The following is a 23,381-nucleotide window of genomic DNA, read 5'->3' on the forward strand; positions in this document are numbered from 1 at the left end:
CAGCCTATCTGGACAACAAACGATTAGAATTAAAGGAGAGAGCCCCAAACCTTGGCTTCCTCACACAGGCTTTTTTGACTAAACCACCCTATGGCCCAATCAATAAAATCACTCAACTTATAAGCCTCTTGGAAACTATAGGCATCATTTCTCTTATTATCTTATTATCATGTAATCAACACACATGTATATAATAATTGTATAGATCTATGGAGTCTGGTGTGACACTTCAACAGATCTATATGACAAATATGATCAGGTCAGGGTGGTTGTTATGACTTATATCAAACATAGGTTCGTTATTATAATGGAATTATTGGACTTTCATTAGCTTTTAAAAACATATAAACTGTTGTAGACTATAGTTATCTTACTGTGCTATCCAATTTCAGAAGTTATCCAGTCAAGCCACGCCCAGTGTCCATCACTCACCAGCCAGCCCCCATCCCTCTAGTGACCACTGCCATTGCCTCTACTTCTGTGAGATCAACTTCAGCCTCCACATGTGGCATTTGTCTTCCAGTGACTGACTTCTGTCATTTCACATCACCCCCTCCAGCCCCATGCATGCCATCCTGCCAGCGACAGAAGATTATTCTTCTTTTTACTGCTCTCACTGTTGACCACAATTGACCAGATGGCTCTTCAGAACAGATCAAAGGCATTCCTCATGGAGGCTTAACTTCAGGCTCCTTTGCAACTCCACTTCTGTTTCAGCTGCTCAGAAGGGGGGTGGCGTGTGTGCGTTTGTGTGTGTGTGTGTGTGTGTGTGTGTGTGTGTGTGTGTAGAAAGCACTGAAAGGAGCGGAGATACCCCAGGTAACATGGAAGAGGAAGCTCCCGCTGCAAATGTCCCAGCCATTTTGATCATGAAGCTGTTCCCCATCTTACCTGTTGTGGGGCTGTGCCATTGGAAAGGATGTCCAGAAGGTCAGAGGAGGACAGGAAATAAAAGCGAGGGAAGGCAAGCCTCTTGGTGTCTAGGTATTCTGCTAGGGCTTTCTCACACAGGCATAACCTGAGGGCACAGAACACAGGTTCTCACAGTGTACTATGCTTGTCCCCAGGTTGCATACACAGTACCTAAACGCAAATAAAGTCAGCCCTCAGTGTCTGGGAATTCCTTATTCTGAGGGTCCAACCACCTACAGGCTGAAAATACTCGGACATCTTTTCACATGTTTTGAACACATCCATTTTAGTCATTGATCCCTAAACAATACAATATAACCATTACAAAGCATTTATATTGAGTTAGGTATTGTAAATAAGTCAGAGGGAGGGACAACCCATGGGAAGGTTATGCAGGTTATAGACAACTATATTTTGTATAAGGAACTTGACCAGACTTCTGAATATCTCTAGGCTTTCTTAGCGGCAATTCTGAGTGGAAACTGAAGGACAAGAACATTTGCAATATGTAAGATATAAACAAACATAAGAACAAAGAATACCTAGGGATATTTGCAAATGGACACGTCTGTTAGCACATATACCAACCCCCTTGATGATACCATACCCTGTATTACCCAAACCTGTAGGCAAAGCAAGGGCCAAGCATGTTCTCATTGGCAGGTGATTAATAAAGGTCAGAGATGGAAAAGGAAAGTTTGCTTCCTCCCCACAGCAGGGGCAGTGGGTGGACCCACCTGCTCTGAATATCTTCCAGCTTTTCATAGAGACCTGGCTTATTTGTGGCTTCTACCACATTTGGGGTTTCCTGGGCATCATACACCAACTCTCTGAAATCAGAGTCAATGCCTTCAAATCTCTTAGAGTCCTACAAATGAAACATACAGAAAATCATAACACTTGTCTCACATTGGCCCTTGCAGACGTCTGGAGGCAGAAATGGGTCCAATCCCAAGAAGAGACTCTGGTGAGGAAGAGCAGCATTTGGAAATGTTCATCTTGGAACCCTTTCTGTTGTTTATTCGGATGATCTGCCAGTCTGTACTAGAAGCTGAAGTATTTAAAAGAAAAATTTTTAACTATTCAATTCATTTCAGTAGTACAGGCGATGTTAGGGAGGAGGAAGAAAGGCATATACAAAAGGAGTAAGGTGAAATAACAGTATTTAATGATGTCTTAAAGAGTTGTAGGGATCATACTTTAACCATCTCCTCTTAAATATCTATAACCCATATAAGTCTGTATATAAATATACATAGAGAGTTTAAATAAAAATTTCCCATATGACAATGCTCTCCTCAGGAGTCATAGACTAAAACATTCTCAGTATCAGACATGAGAACCCCTCTTTTGCACTGGTCAGGACTGTCCAAGAAACTCCCAAAATATTACAGCCCTTGCTGATGCTCCAGATTTCCCCTTTCCCCTGTCAGAGGTAGAAGGTAAGTCCCTATTGCTGGAGATATCATGAACTTCAGATACAGGACACTTAAATAATCTGACAGCCTCCTCCCTGAGGATTAACCTCCATGACACCAGAAGGTGCTACTCAAGCTCCCAAGACAGGGAAGAAACCAACAGTCCTATCAAGCTATTACACCCATGAGCCACAACAGCAAACAGCATGGTACCACAATCCTAAGGGTACAGCAGTAGCACTTATACCTTGGTAGTAACCAGCAGCTCCCTAATCGGACTTAAGACCCATTGAACAAGAAGGAAATTATGCCTGATGCTAGGAACCCAGCCAAGCTACTCAGGGCTAGTGAAGTCATGGATCACAGAGGAGGACCTACAAGCACCACATGACTAAAACGATATAATCCATCACTACATTCTACATACTTATCTTATACTGCTGATAAGTTTAGTTCTCACCCCTAATCAATCGAACTTCTCTCTGCAACAGATACAGGCCATTATAGAAAACCACAACTGATCAAAGGCAGCGTGTGAAGCTCAGGCCCAGCAGATACGTCTTCATCACAATGCCCGAGTCTAAAGCTCTGAGATTATTTTGACAAGGAGGGTGAAAAACACCCAGAGAACAGGGAGTTGGCAAAATAAAATTAAAATGCAACAATAATACATCTAGCACATTAGCATGACACCATGCTTTTAATCTAAAATGTATTAAAAAAAAAAACAAACGGCTATAATGAAAATGCAAATAGCAAACCTTTTGCTTTCCTTTCAACCTCCAAATTGCTATGGTGCCTAACTTAGCAGAACCCACCAGTCCCCACATGGGCTGCTGCCTCTGAGTTACTTTGCTCTGACAAGTCATAGAACATTACAGGAGCTCATGTGTGCTCATGGAAGAACAGAGGTCAAAATGTCAAATAGCACGCAGGATCACTAAGGTAGTGTGGACCTTGTAGACCCCTCACAAAGTCTCAGAGACTCTCTACTCTATTTCTTATTATTAAGATTGATTTATGTTATGTGAATACACTGTCGCTGTCCTCAGACACACCAGAAGAAGGCACTGGACCCCATTACAGATGGCTGTGAGCCACCATGTGGTTGCTGAGAATTGAACTCAGGACCTCTGGAAGAACAGTCAGTGCTCTTAACTGTTGAACAATCTTTCCAGCCCAACTCTCCACTCTTATTCTGACTGTTCAATAAACCATTCCTAAGTCAGGTGGGCAGCAGATTGGATTTTTTTCCCCCTAGAGCTATGAAAATCTTTGTATGACCAAAGTTTTTTTTTTTCCTCAACTGTAGCACTATGCTGTCAGAATTATTTAATGTCATCAATGTCGTGGTGCTAAAACTATCAAAAAGTTAACGTATAAATATGTACTTATATATTTTATAAAATTTTTAAATATTTATTATATATTAGAAGCTATTATATAAACAAGTCATATATATGTATGTATGTGTATGTGTGCGTGTGTGTGCGCGTGTGTGTGTGTGTGTGTGTGTGTGTGTGTGTATGTGTGTGTGTGTAAAGCATTTTGGCCTAAATGTGGCACCTGGTAAAAACATATGACATTATTACAAACAGCAATCATAATGGCATATGCTGTTTGCATTGTCTTAATAGGCTTTTCAAAAGAGGTACCAGTGCCTGTCCCCATTTACATATGAGAAATCAAGGCATGAAGACATTCGGTAACTTGTACAAGGTGGGACAGTAAGAGGTGAAGTCGAGACCTGTCTTACCTGTAAGGCACAGCCATTGCCCAAGGAGATCAAAAGACAAGGAACATGGGTGAAATACATGATAATCCCCTCTCCATGAAGTGTTTTGCTTTGACTGAGAATGAAATGGGATCAAGGTGACAGAAGTGTATGGAAAATACCTGGGGTAAATGTTCAAATGAAACCAGCCAATCAGAAAACTGTAATTACTCCTGAAGCAATTATGTAAAACCTCTGTGTTTGCATGCAGAAACGTTGGGAAATAGACATAATGGATGAAAATGGCTACTGGTTAGGGTGTAATGCAACTGAACTCATTTCTGTTATGTTTTTAATAGGAAGGCAATGCAGGCATTTACATGCTGTGTGCACAAACCTGTAGCACTATCCAGAGATCCAATTCTTCAATGTTTTTCATAAAGGGTTCTCAAAAAATCCTCTTAAACTCTCTCACAAAGTCTTCGCCTATGTCCTTGCCCTTTCTAATTAAGCCCATTCTTCTTCAGGTGCTGGAGTTTAGGATAAATAAAGTCTGGACTTGGCTTCATTACAGGCACCCTACAGAACTGTTCCCCTTTAGTTTCCATTGTGAATAGCAACCTTTAAGCCCCCTTATTGCACTAGCATGTGTCACTAGATGTGACGGAGAAGGACAGTGTTGGGTAGCATTTGCTTTAAGTTCTTAATAAGGCCTGGACAACTGGTGACATTTTAGAATCAAATTAATTTGTCAGCAAAGAACTAGCTGTGCTGAATGAATACAGAAGTCCAGGGCAAAAAAAAAAAAAAAAAAAAAAAAAAAAAGGCATGAGAGTGCTCTGAGATAGAGGTGGCTAATGACACATTAATTAGGGCTAATGAGAAGCGGCAGACACTGGGAAAGTAATGATGACCACACGTATTTTAGAAATCTGTCGTTAGTTCCTAGCAGAGAGCTTGTATCTGGCATTGTAGTGCCAATTAAAGGTTTGCAGCATGGTTCACCGCCTGGGGAGGATGAGCTTGAATGTTTCTGGCAAGGAGACTCAGTTTCTTTGAGTGCTTGCTCTATAAGACCTACGTGCATTGGCCCATAAAGAGCCCTTCCCAAGCCGATGGCTTCTATCTTTTTTTTTCTCATGAGTACTTGGAAGAAGGAAGACTAAATCACCCCTTTCTTTCTCCTCCTCCTGTAAAGGCAACTTGCTGCAAACATACTGCCGTTTGGTTTTTGCTGGTGGGCCAGGTTAGTGTTTGTAGGAGGTACCATGAGGAGCAAAGAAAGGAAGCCCAACATTATTGGGATGGTCGTCCCTTAACCTGGACCAGACACTAGGTGGCATAGGATTCCCGGAGTGTTACCTGGGGTAGCTGAGCACGGATGTCTTCCGAGCCAATGAATATGCTCTCCAGGTGAGACCAGGTACGCTGCACCTCAAACCAGACAGAGATGACCGAGTCAGCCGTGGACAGTTTCTTCTGCCAGCCTGACACTTCTTCCAGGAAGAAAGCAACATACTTGGACATCATCAGGTTCTGAAGTTGGACTTGATTGTCCTCCAGGACCTCAATGAGGTCCTCGTTTGACTGCAGCAAGGGTATGTGGGTTCGTGCGTGGGACTCATACTGGAATTCCATGCTGGCCCAGGTAGTCTGCAGTTCCTTTAAGGTCTTCTCCATACTCATCTCTTTGACGGCTCTGTCCACAATGCCCCGGACCTCATCCTCAAAGTGGTGGAGCTGAAGCTGCAGAAGGTGAGCTAGGGTGGTACCCTCATTCATGGTGAAATTCACCCCAGTGGCCTTCATCAGCTGTCTCCAGTGCCTTTCCCGGATGGCAGGATTCTGCAGCTCAGCCACAGCCCTCAGGGAGGCCAGAGTGTTCAGTACTGTGCTTTCCAGACCTGCAAACGCATCCCAGGGTCTCAGCTCCTTATCTAGGTGGCGGATTTGCCGGGCGAACTGCTTGCATTCTGAGTCCATGGCTTCCACACTGATATTCCTCCAGCTGGTGGCCTCCCAGGCATGGATACTGGACGTCACCATTCCAATGGTGTCCCAGAGCTCCTTTAGCTGGCAGGCCTCCTTCCTGCACTGCCTCAGCTGCTTGTAGTCAGGAACATTGACTTCAAACAAATCGGCGGACTTGGAGATGGTTGCCATGGTGGATTCCATGTGCTGGATCTCCATGTGACAGGCATCCAGCATTTGATGTGGATTGATGCTATCGAACCTAGAAAGCACAACACATCCCCTCGGTAAGCACAGCACACAGGGCTCAACTCCCAGAACCACTAAGGTAGCATTTGCTGAGATGTTTAGTACCCACAGCAAAGGAAAGGCTCAGCCTGGGCTGAATGGAGTGTGTTGACCACTAGATGAAGAGCTATTCAAGAACTTCAGAGAAAATGCAGGGTAGGGTAGCACATGTCTCCAATGCTTACATTTCGGAGACTGGGGCAGGAAGATCTTGAGCTTGGGGTCAGTGTGGGCTTTACAGTAAAAGCTTGTCTCAAAAGCCAAACACAACAATCGTAAAAGAACGATGTCCTGCTTAGACCTTTTACCAAATCCAAGAAGATAAGAATAGACCTGTCATCTTGTACTTCTTCAAATGTAACCTCAGGGCCCTTATCCAGGCCTGCATCACTCTGTTCTTCCTCTGTCTCTTGCAGGGACAGTGTTCTCAGTCTTGCCTGTGTGTTAGGACTGTCTGGAAGCTGCAAGTTTCCTGTGGACAAACATCTCCCAGATCACTTAAATCAGTGTCCTAGCTAGAGTTTCTATTGTTCTAATGAAACACCATGACCAAAAAACAAGTTGAGGAGGGAGTTATATTAGATAATACTTTCAGATCACAGTCCATCCCTGAAGGAAATAAAGACAGGAAATGAGGGCTGGAACCTGGAGGCAGGAGCTGATACAGAGGCTATAGAAGGGTGCAGCTTATTGGCTTGTTTCCCCTGGTTTGCTCAGCCTGCCTTTTTATAAAACCCAGGAGCAAAACCCCAGGGGTAACGTCACTCACAATGGGCTGGTCTTTCCCCCATCGATCACTAAGAAAATGTTCTATAGACTTGCCTACAGCCCATCCTACAGGGACATTTTCTCTACTGAGGTTTCCTCCTCTCTGATGATGATAGCTTGTGTTAAATTGACATAAATCACAGCACAACTGAACTCTTGTCAACTGTAAACACATCTCTGTTAAGCCACAACCTTTCCTTTGTTGTTTATCCTCATGGCCACACAAGAAGATGTCACAATATAAAACATCTTACAAAATTAAATGTCCCACATTGTTAAAAATTCAAACTTTAAAAGTTTCCTCTGAGAGATCCCCCCTCAGCAGCTGCAGACTTCCACTCCTTCTTCTCTGAACCTCTTTTTTTAATCTCTCTCCATACCTGATCCTGTACCCCTTGTCCCTCCTGCTTCTTTTCCCCTTCCAGTTTCCTCCCTCCCTTTGCCTCCTATGACTATTTTGTTTCCTCTTCTAAGTACAATTTAAGTTTCTTCACTTGGGCCTTCCTTCTTGTTTAACTTCTTTGGGTCAGTGGGGTTTATCATAGGCATTCTGTACTTTATGGATAATACCCACTTTATAAGTGAGTGCATACTGTGCATGTCCTCTTGGGTCTGGGTCACCTCACTCAAGATAGTATTTTCCAGTTTCATCCATTTGCCTGCAAACTTTTATGATGCACTTGTTTTTAATAGCTGAATAGTATTCCATTGGACTTCTTAAGGAAGTCCTAGAGATCTGGGGTTGGGAATGACTTAAGCCAAGATGTCAAACAGTGGGGACATAGACCCTGAAGAGGCCATTTCCTGTAGCCAAGAAGAATCAGAAAACACAAATGTACTTTCAAAACCTTTCACCCCAAATTTGTCCTGTTTAAAAGAAATGCAGGGACCAAGATGGAGCAGTGACTGAAGGAATGGCCAACCAATATCTGGCCCAACTTGAAACATATCCCACAGATAAGCACCAATCTATGACATTGTTAATAATACTCTGTTGTGCTTGCAGACAGGAGACTAGCATTACTATCCTCTGAGAGGCTCCACCCAGCAGAGGAAGGACTGAAACAGATGCAGATACCCACAGCCAAATATTGCACGGAGGTTGGGGACGTTTATGAAAGAGTTGGGAGAAGGACTGAGTGTCCTGAAGAGGATAAGAACCCCACAGGAAGACCAACAGAGTCAACTAACCTGAACTCCTGGGAGCTCTCAGAGACTGCAAGCCACCAACGAAAGAGCATACATAGGCTGTACCAAGGCCGCTGGTACCTTAAGCTTAGTACCTAGCTTTATCTCCTTAGATCATTAATTAATTAATTAATTAATTAATTAATTAATTTGTTTGTTTGTTTATTTATTTAGTTTTGTCCTTTTCTGCAGAATGCTGAAAGCACACACACAGTTGGAAATGGTTTCTAATCCTTGAGTGTCAACACTTGGCACTTCAACCCCACAAGGCATGCTTCGGGGCATAGCCTTCCTCAACAGGAAAGACTCCCGTGAAAAGGAGCTAGAGAGCAGATGTGCAGTCAGTGGAGGTATGGGTGACTCTGCTTTTCCTTTTCCTGTCTCCTGTTACCTTTCTTCTCCACCCCCAAGCTTAGGCTCTGTTCTCTGTGTTTGAGAAGGTAAATATCTGGGGTCAATGACTTAATAGAGAATGAATACATTCTTCCACACTCTGGACAGGGCCGCAGAGGCTCCTCGGGGAATGATGAATGGATACAAGAGACTAGAGAACTGGCCGTTTCCTTCTATCTACCACATCTGAGTGTTTGCTGACAGGATATGGAAGGGTGAACTGGGGGCTAGGTTGACATGAAACACTATTTCATGAGCTGTTCCTTCTTTCAGTTAGTTTTAGAAATTTCTGCCATAACAGAAGGAAAGACATCCCAATTAGAGCCATTGACCTGAACTGCTTACTCTTTACTCCTCACTAATATGTTACACACACACACACACACACACACACACTCACTCACTCACTCACTCACTCACACACACACATACTCACACACACACATACACACATACACTCACACACACATACACACACACATACACTCACACACACATACACACACACACAGTCATTCACTCACACACACACACACACACTCATACACACACACACACATATACTCACACACACATACACTCACACACACACATACACACACACACACACACACACACACACACACACACACACACACCATTACATTAATGCCAGCTTAGCCTGGACACATGTACTGCCTGTTGCTGACCTGCTTCTTCTGAATCAGTTTTGGCTTGTAGGCCATGGCCACCAAGACATGTGGCTGAACGCCATGTACAGGTCAGAGCCAGCCTTTAGCACAGAACTTTGGGGTGGTTTTCAGAGTGGAAACAGTATTCTCTCCGGGTTTTCCTCTGACTTCTTCACAACAAGCAGTTGATAAGGGACTAAGTGGAAGAAATAGAACTATCTTTGTGACAAGTGTTTCAGCAAGATTGATCCTGAAGACACAAAGGACTCTTCTGCTTTCTTTTTCTTTCAGAAATGGACTGTTGGTATACGTCGGCTCTACTTTCTCGGGAGTCTACAGTAAACTTAGAATGTGAGATCGACTATTTGCTGTGGGAACAAGATTTATGAAATTTAGAGAAGCAGAAAAAAACTTATACCCTTATTAATTTATTATGGTGCACAATAGAGGGAGAAGTTGCTAGACAAGATGTGAGTTAGGGGGCATTTGTAGGGCAAGGAAGGTCTTGTAACATGTTCTATTTTTTTTCATCATTACAGAAACAGCCAGAAACTGACAATGGTTTCTTAACTGTGTTTTCTTGGCATAATTTTATTTGTTGTTTAAATTTGTCAAAAACCTTTTTCTATATCTGATCGAAAATATTACTTTTGAGTAAGCTTAGAGGGAATCTCTGGTTATGAGAGCAGGTTGCAATATCAAAATAAATTAGGCATGGAAGCACATGCCTAAAATCCCACCACTCAGGAGACTGAGACAGGAAGATTGTGAGGTCTAACCTGTACTAGATAATGAAACTCTATCTAAAAAAAAAAAAAGTTCCTTTATAACAACTTGTCAAGATATTCATCAACCTCTTCAAGTGCTAACAATGGAACATTTTTCCAACCAGAGAAAGAAATGAATGAGGTTAAGAACCATAAGCTCAGAGAGAGGAAGTGTAGAGTGTGTCTTTGAAACTGAAATGAAGGTGCAACAAGTATCTTAGAACTGAAGGAGAAACTTCTGCATACACGAAAGTACAATCAACTATTGGAAATACATTATATGAGCCCATAGAGAGCAGGAAGGGTCTGTTCTGACTCTTGGGAAGCTAGCCACAACCAGCAAATGCTGACTATAGCATGGCATCTGTATGTAGGATGAAGAATGATGTGTATTTCATACTGCTCTACTGGCACACAGTGGGCATACCCATCTTGAACTGTGATCCCCAGTCCTGCACACTGCGCTGGCACATGTCAGGACCAATATCTACCCATTTGTCCAATCTAAAAGATGAAGTATCCCACACTCTTCTCTTGTTCCTGTTGATTCTCCAGTTTCTCAGATCCAGTTTTGGAGGCTGCTTCAGTCCAGGCCTTAGCACTTTGGTTCAAAGCAGTAAAAATGTGTCAGTTGAGACCTGGTCTTCAGTTTGTCCTGCTCCACGTGGAAGTGTGAGTTATATTACAGACAGAATTCTATCTAGTATGTGATGCTTTAATGTATGTCTTTTATTCTACAGTGGCAAAAAGGCAGTACTACTTTAATAGCACTGTAATTTGGAATGTGGATTTATTTTCCTTTCAGGCTAGAAATAGGCTTGTAGTTTAATCCTCTGTTATGATGCTAGAGAACAGGTACCAGAAACCCAGGCATCCAATCATGAGGGATGCAAGTGCCCTTTTGTGTCCTATTCTTTGCTGTGGTGTTTGGTAGGTCAGATATGCTGAGTATTGTCAGAACAAAGCCCATTGTACATCTAAAAGGCTGTGCTTTCGTTTGCTGTCTTCTCAGACTGGGTCATCTGGATCTCTCTGTTTACCTTCATGTCCCAGCTTCTGTATCTCAGCTGTGCTCACTTTGAGGCTTACACTTTCAGCCACTGTGCCTTTTCATCCATGACTTTTTCCTATATAATATCAGTGCTATCCATCTTGAGTATTAATCACAAATGGAATTTACTTGCCACTGAATCAATCAACACCCAGGATGTGTGAGCAGTCTTAGTTAAGGATGGTACCTAGAACATGTCTCTTTTCTTGTTTTTGAAATTATTCCTAAGGGTATAATTTGTTGATGTCAGGAGATGTGTATTTCTGAAAAATTCTAATGCTCTCATTCTTAACTAACTCACTGTTGAGACCAACTCTCATCTATTCTATAAAAGTCTAAATCATACAAGTAAGTCAGGTTAACTGGTAAGTCAGGCAAGCTGAGCCAATAATATATCTTTATGTTAATACTTTGCTATGTCTTTGGTTCTAATTTAATGACCAATATTGCTCTTTTCTCTGGTGCTGAAGATGACAACAGGCACTTTGCAAGCAGAATCCATGGCCTCTTGTTCTCTGATGCTCCTGTGTCAGGCCATTAGGAAAGCCTGTTCTCTATTGTTTCTGTTGTGCACAGCATCTAATGGAGGGCATCCGCAGGTCAGCTTTGCCAGCTGTTCACAGAATCTGGAGGTTGAAAACTCTACCAGTCTCACTGTGAGTTGGCACTCATAGGATAGACTTTCTAGGCTATGAAAATCCTTCGGTTACCTTGTCCTTGAAAAACTAGGAAGAGTACTTACCTTGGCACCACTCTTTAAGGTCAGGAGACCTGTACTCAAGGTCAAAGACTGATCAAGGGACTGACAGAAGCAGGGGACATAGTTTTCAGCACAATTTGTCCTAGATTGAAAAGGAAGTAGAGGGTCCTTGAATTTTAATATGACAGTTTAGTCAATTATTATGAAGAGTGGGGACTCAGCTAGGAAATGTGCTGAGCCATCTTAGAAGAACTAAAGGAAGAAGGAACATTTGACTTGGGCATGAAGAGGGAATCTAAATTTCAGAAGCCCAACTTTGTACAGCACCTGTCAGATGGCAAGGGCCTAATGAGACACTCATTTTCTTCTTCTTCTCAAAGACATGAACACTGGAGGCTGAGCATAGCCCACTGCAGGGACAGAAATGTGTATTGTCAGAGAATGCAGCAGGCTGTGGAGATCTATAAAGAATCAAGACATGTAAGAACAAGAACACGCTTGGCTACATGTTTGACACACTCATACACCAAAGTAAGAAACAAAACAAAACAACACAGGAGCTGATGCCCGCTAAGCTTCCCTTTAGCAAGAGCCCCACGATTCTGGAGGAGAAATACATCAAAATTTCAGCAGCATTTGGTTTCTCAGACTATTGCGAGAGTTCTTTTGGAAGCATTCTCCTCCAAAGATTCATCTGCATGTAAAATTAACAGATGTGAATTTAGAAAGCCAGCTAAGAGTAACACCATCACGGCAGGCACCAGGAAGGAGTGCTAAAAAGGAAAAAAATAACACAGACAGAAAGAAGACAAGATAGCCCAGCAACTGAACAATACACACACACTACCTACGTATGAGCAATGACTACCACCATTCTGATGAACTCACAAAAGGACACCATAATTGGTTCCTGTCAGACAGTCACTGTCGGGTGACATTTCTGTAAGTATCTGTGGATTCATCTGAAGGACTTTAAGTAGACAGTTGACACAAAGGCTTGTGTATGGCTGCCATTGACAGAATCCTGATGAACACTGACCTTTTGCAAATCTCCCACCCCCTGTTTGCATTGCCTGCTTGCATCTGAGTTCAATTTAGAATTTTCACTTTACACACAAAGGAAGACCCAAGAGAAATGCCTTGAACTGAGAGAGAACTGTCCCTTGATGTGTTCCACAAACAGTCTTAGCAACGAACACTTCTTTGGAATAAAGGTATGACCTCATAAAGTAACTGTTAAGATGTAGAATCATTTGAAATTCTAGGTCCCTGCATGTTTGCTTCAAAGAAAACCCCTTCTGGGTAGTGGTTCTCAAACTTGGCTACAAAGGAATCATTAGAGAAGCCTTACTTGATACTGATGCCCAGGTCTTACCCCTAAGGGTCTAATTTAGTGAGTCTTCAGAATAGTCTGGGCATCACAGGCTTTCAAAGCTCTGCATATAGTGATTGTAGGTACATCCCACCATAAAGCTGCAAGCTTTATATGTTCTTATCATATGTAGTTTAGAGTCCTATTTTTGTTGGCTTCTTAGTAACAGCATCTTGTGTTTTGCAGATCCACTTGTAGCTTTAGAATGTGGCAGCTGCTTAATTAGATGGTTGAGCGGCGAGAACGGGTCCTTACTGAGGGTGAGGGTGAAAGGGTACAGAGGTAGACTAGGAGGGAAGCATATGGGTGTCTTTACCCAGACATGGTTATAGGCATGATTGTATGGGACTGGACGATATGATTCAAAGCAGCAGGAAGAGAGGCTGTCCAATTTTTTCATCACGAATAACATTTGAGGTGAGGGATATCCTTAGTATTCCAAGTTGAACTTTATTCGAAGTATAAAGCATTATACTGTGTCTCAGAAGGTATACAATTACTACATGTCAACTAAAATAAATTTTTTTTTTTGAAGATTAGGCCAAGACATGAGACTTTTAGTGTTAAAACTTGAACAGTAGCCCACCAGGACACTGGGCCTAGCAGTCAACACTTTGAGCACTTATCTTGTTAATTCTAGTAACAACCTCTGAGGTGACTGTCATTATCATCCGGAGCACAAACAGTATCAAACAGCCTGATGTGATACAGACACTGGTAGCAGACCTGAGAAATCTCTCAGTCCTTTCACGTGCTTTTACCATTTGGAGATTCCTAAGTCTAAAAACCACAAAAACATAGCCCTTGGAAACAGACCACAGTGAAGGGGGTAGAAGGAGAGAGAGGTCCCTAGCTATTCAGAAATGGTTTCACATTTAAGATATGAGCTGGAGCCTAAGCAGTACATGGGAAGATGGTGCCCCATAGACTAACCCCAGGAGTATGCCTCAGGGGCACAGGTGAATGGCACTGTCTCTCCCAGGGCTGATCTGTTTATGCAAGACCTGTGATTATCAACAGAGAGGTACCACAGGATTACCAGGTACAGCGAAATGTCCTCAGATGTTAACCTTTGCCAAAATATCAAACTACTAAAATGCCTTTCAACATTATTTAAGCATTCTAGCAACTGGTTTTAAAAATGTGTATGAGGACACACACACACACACACACACACACACACACACTCAAAATACATGCCTATGTGCTTTCTAGTAACCAGTTTTTAAGCTCAGGAAAGAACCAAAGTCTGAAAATTCAGAATTCAAAATTAGGAAATCTTAACCTTGGTTTATCATAATTCCCTGATGGGTCCCTACAATTCCTGTTGGGAACCATAACCGAACAAGCTAATAACTAGCAGGTAATCATCCTGAGATGGTCAGCCTCGGATTATTACATAGTCTGCGACTGGTTCGCCCTTATTCAGCAAGGCTGTAAGGGATTCATTTTAGGAAAGATCCCTAATGCTAATATGCTTTTTCCATTATTATTAAACACATATAACAATCATTAAATAATAGCAGACCCCTTTGGAGCAGATCTCTGCAGACCTATGAAGATGTACTAGTGATGCTATATAGACATATAAATGACTTAAGTCTTAATAATGATCCTAGAAGAAGTCCTAAACTTATAACTGATTATTAAGCTCATTTATAGTGAGACTGACATTAGGTAATTTCTGATAGCCAAAACTGCAATGAGAACTCTGCCAGTCTCCCAAATGACACCAGTTAATTTCTCTTAGTAACCAGACTTTCTCCTACTCAGAGCACATTCCAAGAGGTTGTAGAACAATTAACCAAAGGTCATAAAAAGGGAACTAATGATTTATTATAGGCGCTAGGACAGAGGATAAAATATTGACTGGGTTTCTCTATACAAAACTTCACTAAGAACTTAGTTATGGTTTTAAACTTTCAGTGAACCTGTAGAGCTGAGACAGATGATGGATGTTTAGCCAGATAATTACTCCTAATGGATATGCATGTAAACATTCCCTGTTGTAAACTTCTATTTTAATTTATGATTTGACCTTTAGTGTGAACTTGTGATGAACTTTGTAACATGTGATCATGTATTCTGAAAGATGTATAAGTACTGAGGACAAAGAGAGGGAAGATTCCCCAACATTCCCAAATTCCATTCCTATTCAGGATCCCTTTCTTTTTCCCATTCCGTTTCTACCAACTCCATCCCTATTTCCCTTAGAAGAACTTTCTCCCTTAGGAACCTTTTTTTCCCCTTTCCCCATTTAGGATCTTTCAGCTTTCCCTTTAGATAGCTTTCATAGGACACTTTTACTACTTAGTAATAAACATTATAATCATGTTTCTAAGTGTCCCTTTTTCTTCCTGTGACTTCAGACTAGCAGGCTAAAAGTTAGAGCCCAGCAGTTTCAGCTGAGATAGTACAAAGTCTATTTACTTATTCCCTTGCTGATTTAGGAAGAGGTACTAAGTGCCAGAGACTGCAGTCTCTGGCCTCAGAAGATCATGGAAGGCAGGTTAGCTACAGTAGTACAGTGACTTAGACAGATAGTAAACTTTTATTATACAGCAGCCCTAAATATCTCTTAAGACCAAGTCTTATCTTAAATCTTGTAAGACCAAGTCTTACCCTCCACTGATGCTCTTCCCTCTTCGCTGCCTCAAGGAGAACCAACAAGAAAGACAAACATAAGAAGCTTTGAAATCTTCTTCTGAATCTAAAGGGAGGGTGGTTGTCCAGTCCTTCACACAGTGGGACTAAGACTCCACCCACGTCAGTACTGCCCTGTAACTAAAGGACCTACACAGAGAAGGGAGGACTGTTAACAAGCTGCAAGAGCCAAAGCACAACCTCAAGAGGAAGATTGTGACCCTGGCCCATACCTGAAGGGGGCTTCTTTGCGGAACCTCTCCTGGAATTGCTGCTGCTCCTCATCAAAGGCTGAACACCGCTGTCGGAGGAGGGCCACTTCATTTGCCTGCAGAGGGGCCACCTGCTGCCTCACAGTGATGGCCGTCTTCTTCACATTCTTCCACTTCTCAGGAAGCTCCTGTGAAGAACACCCGGAGTGCTCACACCCACACTCCTCTCCCCTTCCCCTACCTGCTGGCTTTCACCCAAGCTGTAGGGCTCACCGGGATTTGCTAGTTTCATGCTAACTTTGTCACCCCCCTGTTCCCCACTTACCTCTCCAGTTATATCTTCTCCCTCCACACTCATCTGCTTTGGATGCAGCACTACGCTTATCCCCTTCAACCTCTGACCTAGTAACCCTTGCCCTTTCCTTAAGAGTATTTGGTTATTTGAGGTTTTTGTTTGTTTGTTTGTTTGCTTATTTCAGACCTTCTTAACATCACTAAGATCTGATTGTTTCTCCCAGATTAAATGCAGGTCTCAACCTTTTGTCAGAGAATGGGGCAGAGCAGGGATGCTATCCTAGTTAGGTGGTTTTTGCCAACTTGATAAAAGCCAGCATCTTATGTGAAGAGGGAACCTCAACAGCAAAACGCGACCCCCTCGATTGGCATCTAGGCTATTATGTGAGGTATTTCTTGGTTAATTGTTGATATGGAACAGCCCCTGTGGGTAGTACAAATGATACAGTATGGTCCAAGGAGAGCAGGCTGGGTACCAGAGAGCAACCAATAGGCAGTTCCCGTCCGTGTGTCTGTTTCAGCTCCTGCTTCAGGTTCCTGCCCTGAGTTCCTGCCCTGAGTTCCTGCCCTGGCTTCCCTCAGTGCCGCAGTGTGACCTGACAGTTGTCAGATGAAAAAAAAACTTTAGTCTGGGATAACTATAAAAATCCAGTCTCAAAACAGGAAGAGCTGAGTTATCTTGAAATCTTGGGTAAAGTGGGTATGCCCATGAGTTCTGCTACTATAATTTTCAGTGATTAATAATTTTCCCTCAAATTGTTAGACATTATACTTTATCATCCTAAGGCATAGACCTTGTATCTGGAGTCATCACAGAACCATTCTTCATTTACTTTGACCCCATCTACATGCCCTCTGAAATCCTAAGACTCTCCTCTGTCTTGTAAGGGATGATCAAAGGCACTGACCTCCAGTTGCTTAAACACCGATTCTGGCAGCTCTTGGTCATAGGACTTCAGCAGCTCAATTGTTTGCTTCAGGGGCTCAAACATGTCATCGGTGCTGCTCTGCCGTTCTTTAAGGGTGACAAGGTGTCCCATGATCTCCACCAATCCTTGGAAATCTCCTTTTCCCACTCTCTTGAGCAAACCACACTCGGTGCTTGTTATGAATGAGTCGAGATCAGCCAGGCTGGAAGAATGCAGGGTACAGGGCTGATCTCCTTGAGCTCTACTAGAGGAAGGCTACTGACATCTCTAACAGGAGCTATTGTTGCAGAAGGCCCACCGTGGGCCTGACACTTGGAGGGGCTAGTCCTGTGATTAATGTGGCTTTCTTCACCAGTGTGCAGGCTATAAATGATGCGGGTAGCCCTGGCCCTTCGGGATATGTGACCAAGGGATGGAATATGTGCTCCTAGGTAGGCTCTTGGACCAGAAAAATGTATGGGAGTGGGGCAACTTATATTGCCATGACAGCTCTATGGATTAGTTACTACTTCTTCATCAATGATAACTGGTGGTATTCGATCATGTACTGTGGATAGACATGGTTTCATTTGAGAAAGTAGGTATAAACAGATTTTTCATGCTGTTTCTCTAACGTCTGTTAAATCTAAAATAATTTTAAATAATTTTTAAGAGGCAAATATGAGGGCTGGGCATAGTCGTGCACACTTTTAATGTTAGTGGTTGAGAGTCTGAGACAGATGGGGGTCTCTGTGTGTTCAAGGTCTGACTGGTCTATATAGGGAGATCCAGGATAGGCAGGTCTACACAGAAATAACATGTCTCAAAAGAAACCAAACCACAAACAAATACAGAGATAAATGTTCTTGCCTCTAAAGTGTCTCTTCTCTGTCTCTATTTTTTTTTTCACACACACAGAGTGACAGTTATTAGACATGTCATTATGGCCAAGACACTTAACCTCTCAGGCCCTTGGTTTCCTTACCTAGAACCTTAGAAGACTCATTCTGTCTCACTTGCTGTTATGAGAACTAACTGAGGCACATTCTGTAATTCAGCAAGTGTTCAATAAGCATCCATTAGGAGTCCTACCAAGTTTCCAGGGGTTGAGCGTAGAATGACAGAGAAGATGAGCAAAGTCTCTGCACTTTTAGAAAAAAATACTTATTTATAATTTTATGTTATAAGTACACTGTTGCTGTCTTCAAACACACCAGAAGAGGGCATCAGATCCCATTACAGATGGTTGTGAGTCACCATGAGGTTTCTGAGAGCTGAACTCAGGGCCTTCAGAAGAGCAGTCAGTGAGTGCCTTTAACCACTGGGCCATCTCTCCAGCACCATCTCTGCACTTCCGAAGCTCACATATAAAGAAGACAAGGAAGTTAGAGGTAAGTGAAGAACATGCACTGTATAGCTTCACACAGAGATGAACGGAACTGAAGAAAATAAGGATGAAGGAATGAAGACTCAAGGCAAGACCTTTCTATGAAGGGCATACTGAGCAGAGTAATGAATGAATAATGGACTAAGCCACAGAATGGCAGGAGATAGGAACCCCAGTGTCAGGAAGGAAGTGCCAAGGCAGTGGGGGGTTGGTTAAATTTTGTGTGCCTGAGGAAGGCAAAGTCAAGACAGCAGAGGCATAAGAAGAAAAAGAACCATGGAAGAGTGAAAATGTACCTAAAAGGACCCTTGCAGACCTTAGTAAGCTCAGATCCTATTCTAAATAAAAGAATTCTAAAGACAATACATGGTTCCTTCCATGCCTGGAAACAGCTCTGCAACTGCACAATAGACTTTGCCTGGAGATCTGTGCTGGGGATGGTGGTCTTGGTGGTAGAGAGACAAGAATGGAAGCTAAGGGGAGTATCTGCGGGAGGCTGTCCATCTGAGAGGCAGCGCAGCTCTCAACCTGAATGGTACAAAAAGGAAGTGATCAAGTTTGGGATAATTCTGCACATAGATAAAGGATCAGTCAGTGGGTTGGATGAGATCATAAGGGGCTGGAAAAAACTCCAAGGAGCTTCTTGAAGTGAACAGTAACTCATGCGGGCGGTTACATACACCCCTGCAGTTTCTAAGAAAGATGAGACTTAAACTTTCAACACAGTGCTTAGCAGCATTTAGTTGCCTGTGTTGTGGCACAATGTCTCAATATGTAGTCTCTGTGGACATGGAGTTTATGATTCTCCTGCCTCAGTTTCCCAAATGTGGAGGTAACAGGCAAGTAGTACCGTGTCTGCTACTTAAGATATTTTAAATCAATCTATTAATTAAGTTGGTGGAAGAATGGGACCCAGGGACTCAGACATGCTAGGCAAGTGCTCTACACCTGAGCTACATCACCAACTCTATAAACAATTTTTCAAGCGGTGGAGATGCTTGAACCAGTGGTGGTAGTAAGAAAAGAAAGTCTAGGGTAGAGTGCTTAGAGACCTCAGAGATGTGCTAAACCTAGCAAAGAAGACCAGGAAGACACAGCTAGTGAGGTGATAGAGAAACCAGAAGGGAAAGTAACTGTGGACATTTGAATAAAAATGGCCCCATCGGCTCATAGGAGGTGTGACCTTGTTAAAATGGGTGTGGCCTTGTTGGAGGAAGTATATCACTGAGGGGTGGACTTTGAGGTCTCACATGCTCAAGCCAGGCCCAATGATTCACTCTATCTTCCTGCTGCCCGCCAATCCAGATATAGAACTCTTACGTACATCACCAGCACCACTTCTGCCTACATGCTGTCATGCTCCCCACCATGGTGACAATGGACTAGTCTCAGAGCTGTAAGGCAGCCCCCAATTAAATGGTTTATTTATAAGGTTAGTTGCTGTAGTCATGGTGCTTCCTCACAGCAATAGAAGACAAATTAAGAAAGCAAACATGAGGGCCACATGAGGGCCCCAGAGAGGTTAGAGGCAGGTAACAGGATACGATGCTGATAAGAGGAAGAAAGATAAGGGTGGGAATGTCCCCAGGACTAGCCATCTGAGGATTTCTGGTGGCTTTGACAAAAGTGATCTCAGTGACATGACACAGTGAAGCCGGGAGGGAGAACAAGTCAAAGAATCATGAGCTTTTATTTCTTGTGCAGTCCACAGGAGGGTATAACTACCTTTCTGGGGGTAAAATTAAGATATTTAAGGAGCTGCTTCAAATCAATTGGCAGTGACGCCAGGAGCAACACCTCCAGCCTATAATTTTAGTGTTTGAGAGGCTTCGGTGTTTGATGGGAGGACCCTTGCTGATTAAAGGTCAGCATGGGCTGCAGAGTGAGTTCGGGTTGGCCTGGGCTGCAGAATGAGTTTAGGCCAGTGTGTGCACGGCAGAGTAAGGATATATATATATATATATATATATATATATATATATATATATATATATATATATATAGTGTGAAATATATATATATATATAATATGTATATTATGGTATGAGATCATACATATATACATACATGCATACACATACATCATATACATATATGTGCATATATACATATACATTATACACATACACATACATCATATACTATGCATATATCATATACATATGCATTATACATACACATACACATACAGTGTATGAGATCATACATATACGTATACATACATACATACATACATACATACACACACACACACACACACACACACACACACACACACACACATATATATATATATATATATATATATATATATATATATATATATATAAAACGGGTGATGTTCAAAGTGTTGGCAGAATATGGGGTTCTTCTCTAAGCACGAGGGGAGCTCAAGAGGGAAGAGCAGAGAAAATGAACAAAAGAGGAAGATTTGAGGCTAGCCTGGTTACAAGGTTTTCTGAATTCCTGAAAGCCAATAGACAAGATCAAGAAAGACCAGACCAAAAGCAAAACCAAGCAAACAAACAAACAAACTGACACAGAATGCATACGAAGAAACCCCCACAGATATTTCTGTGTGAAACTTCAGGTTATCAGAAGAGGTAGGAGAGGCAGAAGGGAGGGAGAGGAGGGCTACTTATACTAACAGCAACTAGTACCAAAAACCATAATAGAAGCCAGGGCACCATGGAATAATATTTCAACAATCTAAAACAACTGACTTTCTAAAAAGAAAAAAAAAATCTTTTCTCATTCTCTAAGTAACAGAGTATGCTCAGATGAAGAACAGAGTCCCATCAATAGACCCTTCTAAAGGAACTGCTTCTAAAGGAGCTGCTAGTGCCCATACCGAGGCCTGTGATCTGAGTGGATTCAGATAAAACAGAACAGGACAGTGAGGCCTAGGGATTAGCTCCGTAGTGTAGCACTGGGCTGTTCTGATCCTCAGCACTGCATGACAAACTATGTAATACTTCAAATAAGATTCAGTTTGCGAGGGCTAAAGAAATGTTAGAAAGTGATCTAAATGACCAGAAATGGATGGATATATTCTGGTGGGTGAGCAAATAGAATGACATTCTTAAAATCTCTCTCTCTCTCTCTCTCTCTCTCTCTCTCTCTCTCTCTCTCTCTCTCTCTCTCTGTGTGTGTGTGTGTGTGTGTGTGTGTGTGATGTTGGGGCATGGATCCAGGGGACTTTCATATGCTAAGTAAGTACTCTAGCCCTGAGGTCCGTTTCCCACCTTCTGCCCTGGTTTTGAGAAGAATAACAGTACCAATGCATTTACCCATTTAGCAGTGACAGTTACGACAGTCTTCAGAACTGCCCAATTGTGTAGCAGGTAAGCTAGTAGAGGTGGAAATGGAATATAGAAATGAAAAGTAAAATGTTCAACTCAAAAGCAAAGAAAGAGGGATTGTAAAAATAAAACAAATCGTACCCAATAAAATGCTAGAATTAAACCAAAACACAGCCCAGTGAGTGCAGTGGACAAAGCCCACTATGAAAGGTGAACATGCTAAAAGCACCTTAAACATTCAGTTAAGCCAATCATAAAACTTTCTACGAATGTCACTGCACGGTGAGGTTGAAAGCCAAGGAATAATGAGATACTCGAGAAAAGCAGCAATCAGAGGCAAGCTGCCTTTGCTACGTTCATGTCCAGCATAGCAGAATTTAACTAAAAAGACAGAGCCAGGGTGAAGACGGCTCTGATGTCTGCTTGAAGGTTTAGTTTACAGGATGATATATAACAAGCCATGTGCTGTAAAATCATACAACATGGGACAATGGAATAAAACTTTAAGGACAGCGCAGGTAGTCTGGATAGCCTCAAAACAGAAGACGTGAGAAGGGGGAGCTCAGCAATTGATAAATTAGGCAGAATAAATAAAAAGGCAACCAGGAGACAGAAGATTTCAATAAAATAGTTAAGATGCTTGAGCAAGTAGCAGGGGCATAGAGTATTACATCATTATAAGACATATTATCTTCGCCTGTGCATGCAGGAAAAAAAATGTCTGTAGCTCCTATGATAGATATCAAGATGTTCTTGATGCTTGTCATTATACATATAGCAATGCAACTCAGAAGTAACACACAGAACAATTTAAAAAACATAAGATGAATGTTAACTTTAGAAGTAGATCATTATGAAATTACTTCACAGTAAAGGCAGGCGTGTAGGTAAACCTCCACAGAAAAGAGAACTTAGGATTCAAAATTTAAACTAAGAGCATTCAAAAAAGGTTAGGGACTTAGAACAAATGAAGCATTCATCTTAAGTCAGCAAAGAAATGGAAAATAAACCCAAAGGAAGCAATACTTGCACAAAATAATAGATTGGTGAAATAAATGTCAAGCTATAACAATGGGATTGATGAACCCATGAGGTAGTTCGCTGTAAAGCTAATCAGGAGGGGAGCCAAAGAGAGCAATCAGAAATCAATAGAAATGAAAAAGGCTGAGATGGATTAAATAAGATACATCCCATGGTAATAATAGAATGACTAATGTGTGATAGATACATTTATAGAGAGTATGACTTCATAATGATGAGAAAATCTTCATATCTTTATAACCATTAAAGAAGCTGTAGTTAAAAATCTTCATGCAGAGAAAATTACAAGCCCCAAAGCTTTTATAAAAGATTGAAATCAAACTCCCAAGGACCAAAGGATCCCAATATCACACAGTTCTCCAGGGAGTAAGCAAGAAGAAT

General features: G+C 42.0%; 1 protein-coding gene across 2 annotated transcripts in view; it reads right to left on the reverse strand.

The window, feature by feature from the left end:
• Positions 1 to 23,381, reverse strand: part of DNAH9 (dynein axonemal heavy chain 9) — a gene marked incomplete at both ends in the record, with an annotated part of 315,299 nt that overhangs the window by 223,080 nt on the left and 68,838 nt on the right. For both annotated transcript variants that reach the window (XM_080922531.1, XM_080922532.1), the window contains 5 exons: positions 892 to 1,018; positions 1,650 to 1,780; positions 5,407 to 6,277; positions 16,090 to 16,256; positions 17,271 to 17,493. In XM_080922531.1, the coding sequence (XP_080778657.1) occupies positions 892 to 1,018; positions 1,650 to 1,780; positions 5,407 to 6,277; positions 16,090 to 16,256; positions 17,271 to 17,493 (1,519 nt within the window). The remainder of the gene's footprint in view (positions 1 to 891; positions 1,019 to 1,649; positions 1,781 to 5,406; positions 6,278 to 16,089; positions 16,257 to 17,270; positions 17,494 to 23,381) is intronic.

Source organism: Micromys minutus (assembly GCF_963924665.1).
Source record: "Micromys minutus genome assembly, chromosome: 10".
NCBI classification, from domain to species: domain Eukaryota; kingdom Metazoa; phylum Chordata; class Mammalia; order Rodentia; family Muridae; genus Micromys; species Micromys minutus.